Genomic DNA, 14,509 nt, shown 5'->3' with positions numbered 1-14,509 from the left:
GACTAGATGGATCTTTGTTGGTAAAGTAATGTCTTTCCTTTTTAATATGCTGTCTAGGTTGGTCATAGCTTTTCTTGCAAGGAGGAAGCGTCTTTTAATTTCATGGCTGCAGTCACCATCTGCAGTGATTTTGGGGCCCAAGAAAATGAAGTCCGTCACTGTTTTCATTGTTTCCCCATCTATTTGCCGTGAAGTGATGGGACCGGATGCCATGATCTTAGTTTTCTGAATGTTGAGTTTTAAGCCAACTTTTTCACTCTCCTTTTTCACTTTCATCAAGAGGCTCTTCAGTTCCTCTTCGCTTTCGGCCATAAGGGTGGTGTCATCTGCATATCTGAGGTTATTGATATTTCTCCCAGCAATCTTGAGTCTAGCTTGTGCTTCATCCAGCCCGGCATTTCTTATGATGTACTCTGCATATAAATTAAATGGTGACAATATACAGCCTTGACGTACTCCTTTTCTATCTGGAACCAGTCTGTTGTTCCATGTCCAGTTCTAACTGTTGCTTCTTGTTGTTGTTGCTGTAAATAGAATGGCTTTATTTGTTTTCAGAGTTATTAATTGTTCAGTTTCCAGGCTCATAAGTGCCAGAGGTAGAATTTCAATCTCACTCCAAAGTTGTCTCTTTGAGTATAGTCATACATTAAAATTAAAAATGCATATAGTTTGCATTATGTGGTCTGTTTATCTGAGAAATTGAATATTTCTATCAGAGTTAAGATGAGGAGTAATAGTGGTAATAGATGTAAGTGGTTGGCTTAGATAAGCAAATATTCATCAACTATTAGATGTTAATTTTCTCCTATTCCCTATTTTCTAAATTGCTCCTAAATGATGTGGTGCTCAAAAGTCCAAAATTTAAGTTTTGTTTCTGTGGGTTTGGTGTAACATTGCTTTTTTCAGCCTCTTATTCTTCCCTGTCCTTTATTTCTTTTTCTCACAGTCTGGCTCAGCATTTAGAAAATGTTTTGGTATCTGATTTATATTCTTCCTCAATCTATCCTATAAGTGTTGTTGTTCAGTCACTAAGTCATGTCTGACCCTTGGTGATCCTGTGGACTGTATGTAACCTGCCAGGCTCCTCTGTCCATTGGATTCTCCAGGTAAAAATACTGGAGTGGGTTGCCATTTCCTTCTCCAGAGAATCTTTCCCATGCAGGGATCAAACCTGTGTCTCCTGCATTGGCAGGTGAATTCTTTACTACTGAACTACCAGGGAAGCCCATAAATGTTACCAGTGAGCGTGATATTCTGTCCTTCTACCATCAAGATAGAATTAGTGGGAATCTAGCAAAACTGATCAGGGAAGTTGATGTTAGTCATACTTTGGGGTTAATTTAAATACACAAAGCCACTACTCTTGACCTGGGCCTGGTGTTCTGGTGAAGAAATGCTGCTAGTTCCTGCTTGTAAGAATTACATGTTTTTATCTTTTGGGTACCTATAAAGTATTCTTTTTCCTTCCTTTCTGATCTTCCCTCCCCTCTTTCCTTTTTCCCCCTCCTTTCTTCCCTTTTCCCCTACAGCTCTCACCTGATCTTTGATCTTGTAACCTGGAAGGACCTTATTGGTGGTGGTGGTGGTGGTGGTGGTGTTAAAGCAGAGTTTTTTGCTACACCATGTTGTAAATTAAGCTAGTGATAAGAATGAAGTTTGGGGAAAAAAAGAAGTTTGAGTCATAGTAGACAGTCATGTAATACATAGTATTTATGTAGTACTTATAGTACTGTGTATTTTCAGACAGATCTTCTAGTAAAAATAACTTTAATAGAGAGCTTTATTAACTAAGATTATCATTAAAATTTTTCAGTGATTTTGTAATTTTATTGATATCTTGTTTTAAGCTGGAGAGTTTAGCAATGAAATCATAGGGATTGAATTCTGAGTATGTTTTTATAGATTATTTGAACAAATATGTGTATATGTATTTATTTATTACTATGAGTCCTAAACCAAAAGAACTTTGTAACTTGAAGTATGTTTTTTCCCTTCTTACCTCTAATCATTCATGCTTTAGGGAGAGTTTTATTAGTTTGGACAGCCAGTGCTGCTGAAATAAGGATAATGAATAAGGTCTTTGTTTCTTTTAGTTCAGGCCATTGGAAATATGAGTTCAGCCAGCAGGAAATAGCTTGCAGCCGGGACTCAAGTATAGGGAGTGTAGTATATACACATACGCACGCCTCTTCACAGACATTGGAAAACTAGCTCCACCAGTCTGAAAAAGAAGTCAGCTTTTTTGATTTTTAACATCACATGAAAGGATAACATACCAAGTTATCTGCAAGGCAGTGACAAGTGTCCTAAAGAATAAGGTTAGAGGACCTTTAGAGCTCGAAGAAATATTTCCTAATGATAACCACATGTACAATTTTTTTTGTTGTTTGGGATGTTTGTGAGATGAGAAGTAAAGACACCTTCTGTTTTGGTCTAAATATAAGATTCTTCAAAGAAGAAATGAAAGTTGTTAGTTAATTAGAGAAAAGGTTGTATTTTTTTAATGCATTTTGAGTTCTGGCATGACTTATACAAATTTTTAAAACTCTTCTCTGAGTTATTGTGCCTTGACTGTGGAAAAATTTGTAATTGCTCTGCTGCTGGAATTAAATTCCAGAAATTTCCAGTTTCTTTTGTTGGAATAGACTGGTTGGTGAACACATGTATGTCATTCTGATTCATCTCTTAGGTTTGACTTTAAATGTCATTCTATGCATAGATAGACGAATTGAGGTCATTCCACTTGCGGAGTCTGGCTGTCTTAAAATTCTTCTCCAGAAGGTAAGAAAAAAAACATTTCTCAGTAGTTTTTGTACCACTCTCTACTGAGGCAGCCTCAAATAGTAAAAGGAGCACGGGCTTAGGAGTTATATAAGACCTACACTTTCGAATCCTGGCTTCACCAGCTTACTTTGGAACTTGAATAAGATACTTAGCATTTCTGAGCATTTGTACATTGGTGATAACAAAAACCTGTCCTTCAGGGCTATAGTTAATATAAATTGTAAAGTATCAATTAAGGTATGTAAAAGTGCCTAGTTTATAATGTGTGTTCCATAAATGGTAGCTATTATTGTAATCATACTATAGAGCTAGAATTGCTTTGAGTTGTTTTAAATTTGCATGGAAAACATGCTGGTGGGCGTTTTGTGAACATTAATTAAAAAATACTTGAGTGCCTGCTATGTGCACAGTGCAGTTATTAGTACAGAGAAACATTAGTGGTCATATTGTTGAATGCAAACAGGTATCTGTTTAAGGAATCTTATCTGCAAATGGCTGGATGACTCTTTCCCAAATGCAAACACCTTAATACTATCTCACAACAACTATACGTTCAAAAAAAAGGACAAATGATAAAGTGAGAAATATTGAGAAGGGGATGCCATTAGGGAGATACTAAAGAGTTCTCTTAGAGACAACACAATCCCTGAGTTCTGCTTATATCACTCCTTTAAACTCTCTTGAAAGAATTCTCTCTCAAGAATGACATCTGCATGTGGAACTAATTAAGCAAGGCAGATACACTTTCTGTTAATAGAAAGAGTTTTCCCCTCAAGCCCATTGAAGAAGTAGTTAGCTAGGACCAAACTGTAGATCATACCTCCATAGTTGCATGAAAAGACCGTACCTTCTAATAAAAAATAGGAGAAAAACACAGTAGATAGCAAAAATGTGGCCCAATCAAAATCTCTGAATATAATAAATTATAGCAAGTTTTTTGGGTAAGGTTTTGGCAATTTTTTGGACTCCAAAATCAATACAGGTGGTGACTGCAGCCATGAAATTAAAGGATGGTTGCTTCAAGAAAGAAAAAGCTATGACCAACCTAGACAGCATATTAAAAAGTAGAGACATTACTTTGCTGACAAAGGTCCGTCTAGTCAAAGCTATGGTTTTTCCAGTAGTCATGTATGGATGTGAGAGTTAGACTATAGAGAAAGCTGAGTGCCGAAGAATTGATGCTTTTGAACTGTGGTGTTGGAGAAGATTCTTGAGAGTCTCTTGGACTGCAAGGAGATCAAACCAGTCCATCCTAAAGGAAATCAGTCCTGAATATTCACTGGAAGGACTGATGCTGAAGCTGAAATTCCAATACTTTGGCCACCTGATGCAAAGAACTGACTCATTGGAAAAGACCCTGATGCTGGGAAAGATTGAAGGCAGGAGGAGAAGGGGACAACAGAGGATGAGATGAGTGGATGGCATCACCGACTAGATGGACCTGAGTTTGAGCAAACTCTGGGAGTTGGTGATAGACAGAGAAGCCTGGCGTGCTGTAGTCCATGGGATCGCAAAGAATCAGACACGACTGAGCAGTTGAACTGAACTGATAACAAGTTCTCCATTTCCTTGAAGGTGAAGTTGATAGTCAAGATTTGAATTCTGTTTTGTGAGGAAGATGAAGATCTGTGAAGGGAGAGAGGAGACCTCAACATCTCCCTTGATGTTGACCAATACATAATTAAGTATGACATTTAAAAATAAAACCATAAGCTCATTACTTTCTGAAATAGACTTTTTGAAAACTTTGCTATTTGGTTTTAAGAACATATGGCTATTTTTACTTTTGGGTAGTTGATATTTTGCCCACAAAATGAGTAAAATACTTTAAGAATGGATTATAACATGTTTCATTTTAAATTTGGTTCATCCTTGAAAATTAAAATTGTTTATGCTTTATAAAGGTATAAAAACTACTTACCTATTGATGAAGTTGCTTTGAATTTCTTTCTAAAAAGCATATTGTGGGACTTCGTTGGTGGTCCAGTAGACTAAGACTCCAGCCTTCCAATGCAGGGGGCCCAGGTTCGATCCCTGGTTAAGGAACTTGATCCCACATGCAACAACTAGAGACCTGGCATAGAGAAATCAATCAATAAAGCATGTAGCTTTTATAAATCTTGAATCTTAGGAATCTGAATACATAGAAGAAAAATCTAAATGATATAGATCAAATTTGCACACGTCCTAGTAAATCTACAAACTAAATTCTTTCTATTTCCAAGTTCCAAATCTTAAGTTATAGGAATTGGTAGCAAGGAGATCAACCAGTCCATTCTAAAGGAGATCAGTCCTGGGTGTTCTTTGGAAGGAATGATGCTAAAGCTGAAACTCCAGTACTTTGGCCACCTCTGCAAAGAGTTGACTCATTGGAAAAGACTCTGATGCTGGGAGAGATTGAGGTCAGGAGGAAAAGGGGATGACAGAGGATGAGATGGCTGTATGGCATCACCGACTCGATGGACGTGAGTTTGAGTGAACTCCGGGAGTTGGTGATGGACAGGAACTGCGTGCTGCAGTTCATGGGGTCACAAAGAGTCAGACACAACTGAGCGACTGAACTGAACTGATATACATTAATTTTAACGTCAAGGCTAAAAATTGATTTGAGTATGTGTTTGAGAACATGTGTAAGAACAAGATAAACTGGATATAAATGTATGAAGAATATTATCAGTAGTTATTTCTGGGTGATCAGATCCTGATTGCTGTTAATTGTCTTCCTTACTGTGCATTTTGGATTTTAGAACATGGGCAAGTATTGCTTCTGTAATTAGGAAAAAATGATATGTCAGCAGATATTAAATATATATTCTAGGAAAATGGTTATGAGTCACGCATATAATCCATGCCTTTGAGTCGGGTAGTACTGGAGTCAGACATTTAGGGAGTAGTACTTTGTATTTTTCTCTGTTGTACGATTTTTCCTCCCTCCCAGATAACAGTATCAGTGATGGCTTTCTCCTGGCTGGCAGCATAGAGGCCGTAGGATGCCTGGAGTTGCTGTAAAATATGTGAACCAGCAGTGTTTTATCAGAGCTCTGGTGGCCTTCCTTAACAAGTCTGGGAAGCTGAAAGTCCTTGAATGGGTGGACATCATCACACTGACCAAGCATAAAGAGGTTGCTCCTTACAATGAGAACTGGTTTCTACACATGAGCTACTTCCACAGCATGGCACCTGTACCTCTGGGGAGGAGGTGGAGTTGGCTCAGTGACCAAGATCTGAGGGCAAGGGGGGACCCTCAGATACGGTATCATGCCCAGCCAAGTCACTTCAGCGGAAGCTTCAGGAACATGGCCCATTGGGTCCTCCAAGCCCTGGAGGGGCGGAAAATGGCACAAAAGGACCAAGATGGGGGCTGCAAACTGACACTTCAGTGATTGGGACAAAATCACCAGACAAGCAGCATCTGCCAAGAAGAAGCATTAGAACCAATGATGCTGGGTTACAAATTGCCTCATTCATTAAAAAAATTACCAATGATAAAAACCCTGTAATTGTAATGCAGTAAAGAGTTATATGCAGAGTACGTCATGAGAAACGCTGGACTGGAAGAAACACAAGCTAGAATCAAAATTGTTGGGAGAAATATCAATAACCTCGGATATGCAGATGACACCACCCTTATGGCAGAAACTGAAGAGGAACTAAAAAGCCTCTTGATGAAAGTGAAAGTGGAGAGTGAAAAAGTTGGCTTAAAGCTCAACATTCAGAAAACGAAGATCATGGCATCCGATCCCGTCACTTCATGGGAAATAGATGGGGCAACAGTGGAAACAGTGTCAGACTTTATTTTGGGGGCTCCAAAATCACTGCAGATGGTGACTGCAGCCATGAAATTAGAAGACGCTTACTCCTTGGAAGGAAAGTTATGTCCAACCTAGATAGCATACTCAAAAGCAGAGACATTACTTTGCCAACAAAGGTCCGTCTAGTCAAGGCTATGGTTTTTCCTGTGGTCATGTATGGATGTGAGAGTTGGACTGTGAAGAAGGCTGAGTGCTGAAGAATTGATGCTTTTGAACTGTGGTGTTGGAGAAGACTCTTGAGAGTCCCTTGGACTGCAAGGAGATCCAACCAGTCCATTCTGAAGGAGATCAGTCCTGGGATTTCTTTGGAGGGAATGATGCTGAAGCTGAAACTCCACTACTTTGGCCACCTCATGTGAAGAGTTGACTCATTGGAAAAAACTCTGATGCTGGGAGGGATTGGGGGCAGGAGGAGAAGCGGACGACAGAGGATGAGATGGCTGGATGGCATCACTGACTCAATGGACGTGAGTCTGAGTGAATTCTGGGAGATGGTGATGGACAGGGAGGCCTGGTGTGCTGCAATTCATGGGGTCGTGAAGAGTCGGACACGACTGAGCGACTGAACTGAACTGAAAGAGTTATAAACATTATTTTGGGTGAAAGTGAAAGTTGCTCAGTCATGTCTGACTCTCTGCAACCCCATGGACTATATATGTAGTCCATGGAATTCTCCAGGCCAGAATACTGGAGTGGGTAGGCTTTTCCTTCTCCAGGGGATCTTCCCAACCCAGAGATTGAATCCAGGTCTCCTGCATTGCGGGCAGATTCATTACCAGCTGAGACATCAGGGAAGCCTGAGAATACTGGAGTGAGTAGCCTATCCCTTTGCCAGAAGATTTTCCCAGCCCAGGAATTAAACCGGGGTCTCCTGCATTGCAGGTGGATCTTTACCAGCTGAGCTATCAGGGATTACTTACTGACCCAAAGAGAGTTAACCTTGTACAAGTTTAGGGGCTCATCAGTTGTTTGTTTTTATTTTTGTACCTTTCACTTCTGGTTAGTCATGCAAATCTTCCCACTTGAGCTCAGCACATTTATTCTTTCAGTGAATTTATTTTCAAGGAAGGGACCACTTTTAGACTACAGAGGAACTAAAATTTTAAATTATGGTGTCAAGTTTACTAAGCACTTTACATGCATTTAATCTCATTTAAGGATGCTGTAGAGTACTTGCCATTATTTTCCTGTTTTACAAATGAAATTTGTAAGATACTTAAATAACTTAATGAAGGACACCTCAATTTTTCACTGGCAAAGCACAAGGTTTCTTAATACAGAGTCTGAAGTCTTGGATTTAAAAAACAAAAAGCTTGTTAACATTTGAGATTGTAGTCTTTTTGTAATCAGAGGCCAATATTTGTTCCTAAAGATATGAGTGCTGAGAGTAACGTAGTATAGTGTGAAATTGATGCTCTTTCTTATTAGAATGCTGGTTAGCTGCTCTGTTGGGAGGTTGAAGGTTAATAACAGGTACGATATGGCCACTTTAGAGATCATCTAGTTTTTACATAGCTTTGTTTCTTTATCTCAATAATAATGGAATTGAACATATTTTAAGGACTGCCATTAGATCCTGAAATATTAGTGAAAGTACCCTTGTCTTAAAAGGGGAAAAAGTGGAAGCAGTGAGATTTTATTTTCTTGGGCTCCAGAATCACTGTGGACTGTGCCATGGAATTAAAAAGATGCTTGTTCCTTGGAAGGCAAGCTATGACAAATTTAGTGTATTAAAAAGCAGAGACATCACTTTACCGACGAAGGTCCATCTAGTCAAAGTTATGATTTTTCCAGTTGTCATGTTTGGATGGATGTGGAGAGTTGGATCATAAAGAAGGCTGAGTGTGAAGAATTGATGTTTTTGAATTATGGTGCTGGAGAAGACTCCTGAAGAGTCTTTTGGACAGCACGGAGATCAAGCCAGTCAGTTGTAAAGGGAATCAACCCTGAATATTCATTGGAAGGACTGATGCCGAAGCTCATTTAACCTACTTATATGATTATATTTGAAATAAGTTGCCTGTAGCTGGATCATATATCTGCATTTAGGCTGTTGTCATATAATGTAATTATTAATATGTGGATTTAGGTCTGCTGTTTTTATTTTTTTCTGTTTGTTCTTCTGTTTCCCTTTTTTTGCCCTCTTGGATTATTAACACTTTTTCTTTTTAGTTTTGCTTTTTTGTCTGTTGTATTTTTGGCTATATCTCTTTGTATAGGTTTTCTAGTGGTTGCTGTATGGATTTCAGTATACGTATTGAACTTTTCACACTCTACCTGGATTCATCATTTTACCACTTCGAGTAAAATATGGAAGCCTTACTGTCATACAGTTCTCTCTTCCCTCTTTATGTTACAGTTGTTACATTTACCTGCATTGAAAAGTCCCTGCAATGGGGTTAACATTTTTTGCTTCTAACCATCAAGCATATTTTAAACAACTCAAGAAGAGAAGAGTAGTCTATATGCTATTTACTATTTTTGTTTCTCTTTATTTATTCCTAATGAATAGTTTCCTTCTGGTATTTCCATTCTGTCTGAAGAGCTTCCTTTAACAGTTCTTTTAGAGGAGGTCTGCTCGTCGCGAGTTCTTCCCTTCAACTGAGAAGTCTTTGTTTCATCTTAATTTCTAAATATTTTCTGTGATTATGGAATTTGGGGATGACAGCTTTTTTCTCTCAGCACTTGAGATAATGTTTTTTCATTTCTTTTTAGCCTTCAAGTTTTGAAATTCAGTTGTCAGTATTCCAGCTCTCTTGTAAGTGTGATCCTGCAGTGAAGTAGTGAAACTCCTCACCTTACCTCAGTCTCTTAACGGACTTAACTTCTGGCCTAGAGCCTGATGTATCCTGCCTAGTAGATACTTTGCACATCATACTCACTCAATAAATAATTAACTGGATGAATGAAATGTGATATAGATTAAAAGAGCCAATATTTTAATAATTTAGTAAGTGTGGATGTAGAGAGGGTAGTATATATAGTTCTCAGATTTTCAATGAGTATATATTACTTTTATAAACTGAGAACAATTTAGAAAGAATACGTCATACTAATAACTTTGTTGTGTTTAGTCTTACTGGCTTTCATTTATCATTTTTTGGTGATAATTTTTTCATGCTCACTTTCATTTTATTTATTCTCTAAAATGTTAAAGGTGGTGTTAGATGGCTTAGGTCATTAAAAACAGCATAGAATGAAAAGTTTTTTAAAAAATACTTTGAGTGTCTTTTGTTAATTTTTATAGTTTTCTAACTTAGATGGCTGTCGTCATTGAAATTCATTCCCCACAGAGCTGTTTGCATATCCTTTCAGTGTCCTTAATGACTTGATGAACCTTGCCTAATTTTTATTGTGGGAGTTGTGTAGGCTTTTTCGTTTTCCTTTTTTCTTTGAGCTGTGTGACTACAGACAAGCAATATTTAATATAAGGGTTAATGTGAACTCCTGAGTGTCCTGTCACTGTAGCTATTCTTTTCTTATCCAGAAATAATACATAGAAATTAATTATTGTCTGAACAATAGTTGCTTTTGTAGAAAAGTATTGAATTATTGAGAATTTTTTTAGGGGGTCCCTTATTCAGTGCTGTATAGTGCAATTTAGAGGGGGGTCGACATGCTTTAGCAAAAAATATTTGTTGATTTGTATTTGTGTGTGTAAGTTTATAACATAATGGAGATGTCTAGTTGCCAATTAGGAACTGAACAACATAAACAGCACTGATTTTTTTTTTTCCAACTTCACGAATGAACCTCTTAATTGGCATTTTTTTCATGTTCATGATCCAGAATTTAAAAACTTAGTGTTTATTCTCAGTTGTCCTCATTTAAGACTGTGGCATTTGGCATGAAATATTATGCAGCTGTACATAGGAAAATAACTATTTCTATGTGCTACTGTGGAGTGATCTTACAGTTAAGTGAGAAGAGCAGAGTGGAGAAAGAGTGTGAAATATCCTACTGTTTAAGAAGAAGGGCGGAGATGTGAGCATGTATCCATTTACATTAAAACAGTGTAAGAATAAAGCATATAAATTTAGGTTTCCTCTAAGGAAGGAGTGACTAGGATAGAGAGAAGGGTGCTTCATTCTGTAGATTCAACTTTGGAACCGTGTAAATATTTTATGTAATGAAATAAAATGTATAAAGCAGAACTGAAAAATTGAAAATAAAATGAAGCAGATTAACTCATGTGGATATCCTTGTAGCAACAGTTCTCAAAATTTGATTGTGTTCAACAAATCCCTCTGTTGACATTTGCACTGATGGTGCCAAAGCACTGTTGGTAAAACTGCTTAGTCCTTGATAGAAATCAAGGTAGTGACATTAAACTGTACCTAGCCATCACTGCATTGTCACCGCCACACTCTCGCTAAGAATTTCCTTGATGAAGCAGTAAAAATGATTATGTTTATAAACAGTCTTGATTCTCAGCTACATGTCTTTTTAGTATCCTATGTGACAGAATGGAAAGCGTGCAGAAAGCACTTCTGTTGCTCACTGGATGCTATGGCTGTGTGTAGAGAGACCCGTGTCCACGTGTGCTGTGCTTCTAACTGAGCTGGCTGCTCTTTTCTGGGAACCCTGTTTTCACTTAAAAGATTGAATGACAAACCATTCAGAATTGGGATTTGGTAGACATTTTCTTGAAAAATGAATGAAGTAAATTTGCTATTTCAAAGAAACGGGAAAAAAAAGACAAAACAGGAATTGTTGGAAATGGTAGAATTTGGGCTCTTAAACAAAAATTAGAATTTTATAAAATTAGTAATAACCATTGTGATTGTGAGAACTTACCTGGTACTCAAAATTTTTGTGGTGAGATTGATGGTGATAGTAATGAACAGGATGTATCAAAGTTACATAATGGAATATATCAACATTTAGTGGATATATTTCCAGATGATCAATACATGATGTTAAAAAATGCAGAGTACAAGATAGACTTATTTCAAGTACAAGTTAAAATAATTTTAGTTTGACAGATTATAAAAATTTTATCTATTTGGTTTCAGATTTCAGTATACAGTTAGGCTTTAAAGAACTACTAATTGTCGAGTTTTGGTATAGTATCAGAGAAGAATATCCATCATTATCTGAAAGATTGTTAAAATATCTTTTCCTTTTATACCTCCATATCTGTGCACAGTTAGATTTTCGTATACTTCAACATAACATCACAGTAGATCAAATGCAGAATGAAGGTTCATCCATCTTGTTTTAAGACGGATATTAAAGATATATGCAAAAAATGACAGTGTTACTATTACCTCTTAATTCTTTTCAAGAGTAGTTATTTTTAATAAAATGTTAACATATGTGTTTATTGTTATTTTGAAATTAATATTACAATTTCTCAGTTTTAATTTCAAATATGGTAGATAATGATAGATACAACCTACATAACAGAGGTCTTTGGAGAGTCAATACTAATTTTTTTTATAAGTTTTTAAGAAATATTTATTTATTTATAGCTGTGCTGGGTCTTTGCAGCGCACAGGCTCTTCCTTGCTGCTCAGGGACTTTTCTCTAGTTGCGGTGCGTGGGCTTCTCATTGTGATGGCTTCTATGGCAGAGCGCAGGCCCTAGGGTATGCGGGCTTCAGTAATTGTGGCTCACAATTAGTTGCTCCTCGACATGTGAGTTCTTCCCGCACTGGGCGTCGAACCCATGTCCCCTGCATTGGCAGGTGGACTCTTGACCACTGTACCATGAGGGAAGTCAAATACTTATTTTTTTACTTTAAAAACTGTAATTAGAAAATATACATAGCATAAAACTTACCTTTTATACTATTTTAAGGTATACAGTTTAGTAGCCTTAAGTACATTCACAGTGTTACATAGCCACCCAAGTGCAGAGCTAGATTCCAGAGCTAGAATAGCTTCTACATATTTCATATAAGTGGGATTGTACAATATTTGTCATTCTGTGTCTGACTTATTTCACTTAGCATGATGTTTTCAAGGCCCATCAATATTGTAGCATATATAAAAATTTTATTCCTTTTTATCGTTGAATAAATTCCATTGTGTGTACCATATTTTGTTTATTCATCCTCTGTACTCCTGGTTACAATATAGGAGGATTAAAAAATGGAACTATTCATTATTGATAATTTAAATAGATTTACTGATTAAATAGTAAATCATATGGTATAGAATATAGATATCTATAGAACATGAATTATGGAGCCTCTTTCCCTTTTATTTTTTGTAATTCAGGGAAGGAGAAATTCAACCTGGTATTTGAAATTCTGAGTCATTAATTTGAGGTAACCCATTAGTCATTTAACTCTTACTTTCCTCATTATGTTAACAGTACTGGCTTCATAAAAGGCTAATTAGTTATTACCTACACCAGAGTCATTCTTTCTTTTAGCTTGCATTATAACTTTTGTAACATCTTTATTGAAGGCTGTATCAGTTTTACTATCAATAATTTTACCCTGTTACTTTGGTTGACCTGGAACCTAGCACAGTGGCTGGTACATAACAGCTACTTAACAAATATTTGTATAATAACAGACATTCTAGAATTATTTTTGTAGGTTATATCCCTAAAGTCATCCATCATTGGTGGATTTCGCTAGTTTCATTCTTATAAGGCTCTTGAGTTTTATTTAACTTTGTTCTATATATTAACAAAGATTAGGCTTTTACTTTCAAAACCTTTAAAGTTTTCAGTACTATCATGCCACGTTTTTAACCTTTATTAAGCAATAGAGCCAAACTTTTACTGAAGGCCCTCATTTCCTGGCTTCTGTGCTTATGAATCAGATTGCAACTATTTCTTTAACTTTGGATTTGTGGTTTCTTGAACTACTTTAAGTGATGCAAAAGATGACTGTTGTTAGGCGTTTCCTCTCTTTTAAAAGTGTATTTGGTGTTTTATTGTAAACATGTTTTCTCCAAGGAAACTTCTGTACAATCTCACTTCATCATCTCCTAGGAATGAAATCCCAGCTACATGCAGTGACGCCTGTGTATTTTATCATTTGTTACTCATGTGTGTTGGTTTTTACTTATTTAGTTTTTCAAAATGTTCCAGAGTTCTTGAAGTAACTCTATTCTGACTCAATGTTTTGCTGATTACTAGACATTTCCCTTTAGGTAACTCTCCACCCACATTGGACTTGTAAATGTTACCCTGCCATTGGTTCCCTTTGGCCACTGAGTTCATGAATAAGTGTCACATGCATGTGGTATTGCTTGTCAGAGGCTAGAATTCCAAGACTTCCTCTGTACAGAGAACAGTTAAACTTTCTTGCTTCTGGGCAGAGGAATGGTCTTTGGGATGGTTCTGCTTCCACCTAATTGTTATGGCAGAGATCAGGACACATCGCTTTGCTGTCTATGCCATGAGGCCTCAGAAACGGCTCTCCCCAGCTTGACAGGTATGATAACAGGGGTGATCATTTGTGGGAGGGTAGATAACCACAGTAATCAAGCCTGAATGAGATTCCAAAAAATTTGTACTGCTATTGTTGTTAACATCTTTATTCTTGGCTAGTGAAGCTTCATGTGTTTTTTCCCTGGTAGGGCCTTAGTAATAAAAGAATAAATGAATAAATGAATAATGTGCAGTATTTTTTAGTTTTAAGATATGTGTGGCTTGATATTGAGAACAATTGAATGGTTTATCCAACCACCCTAGTTTTTAAAAGCAGTATTAAAAAGTATTAGCTTCCTTAGGGATTTGCCTGGTGGTTTAGTGGTTAGACTCCACACTTTCACTTCCATGGGCCCATCTGGGTTTAACTCCTGCTTGGGGAACTAAGATCCTTCAAGCCACGTGGCATGGCAAAAAAAAAAAAAAAAAAAAAGTATTAGTTTTTAAGAATATGCAGTCAAAGTAGAATTCTGGCAAGGTAAGTGTTTATAAAAATGCCTGGAAATGCCTGCTAAACTGAC

At 37.0% G+C, this 14,509-nt stretch overlaps 1 protein-coding gene across 8 annotated transcripts in view; it reads left to right on the top strand.

Annotated features, from left to right (window-relative positions):
- The window catches only part of ABL2 (ABL proto-oncogene 2, non-receptor tyrosine kinase), a 104,307-nt gene that overhangs the window by 59,580 nt on the left and 30,218 nt on the right, over positions 1 to 14,509 (top strand). For 4 of the 8 annotated variants that reach the window (XM_061383345.1, XM_061383341.1, XM_061383343.1 and 1 more), the window contains exon 1: positions 13,785 to 13,992. The exons of the other annotated variants lie outside the window; for them this stretch is intronic. In XM_061383345.1, the coding sequence (XP_061239329.1) occupies positions 13,881 to 13,992 (112 nt within the window). In that variant the 5' untranslated portion in view covers positions 13,785 to 13,880. Of the gene's footprint in view, positions 1 to 13,784; positions 13,993 to 14,509 lie in introns of those variants that run through there. 8 annotated transcript variants of the gene reach the window in all.

The sequence above is a fragment of the Bos javanicus genome, chromosome 16 (genome assembly GCF_032452875.1).
Source record: "Bos javanicus breed banteng chromosome 16, ARS-OSU_banteng_1.0, whole genome shotgun sequence".
NCBI classification, from domain to species: Eukaryota; Metazoa; Chordata; class Mammalia; order Artiodactyla; family Bovidae; genus Bos; species Bos javanicus.
Note: the sequence above shows the minus strand (reverse complement) of the source record. Positions and strands in the feature narration are given on the sequence as shown.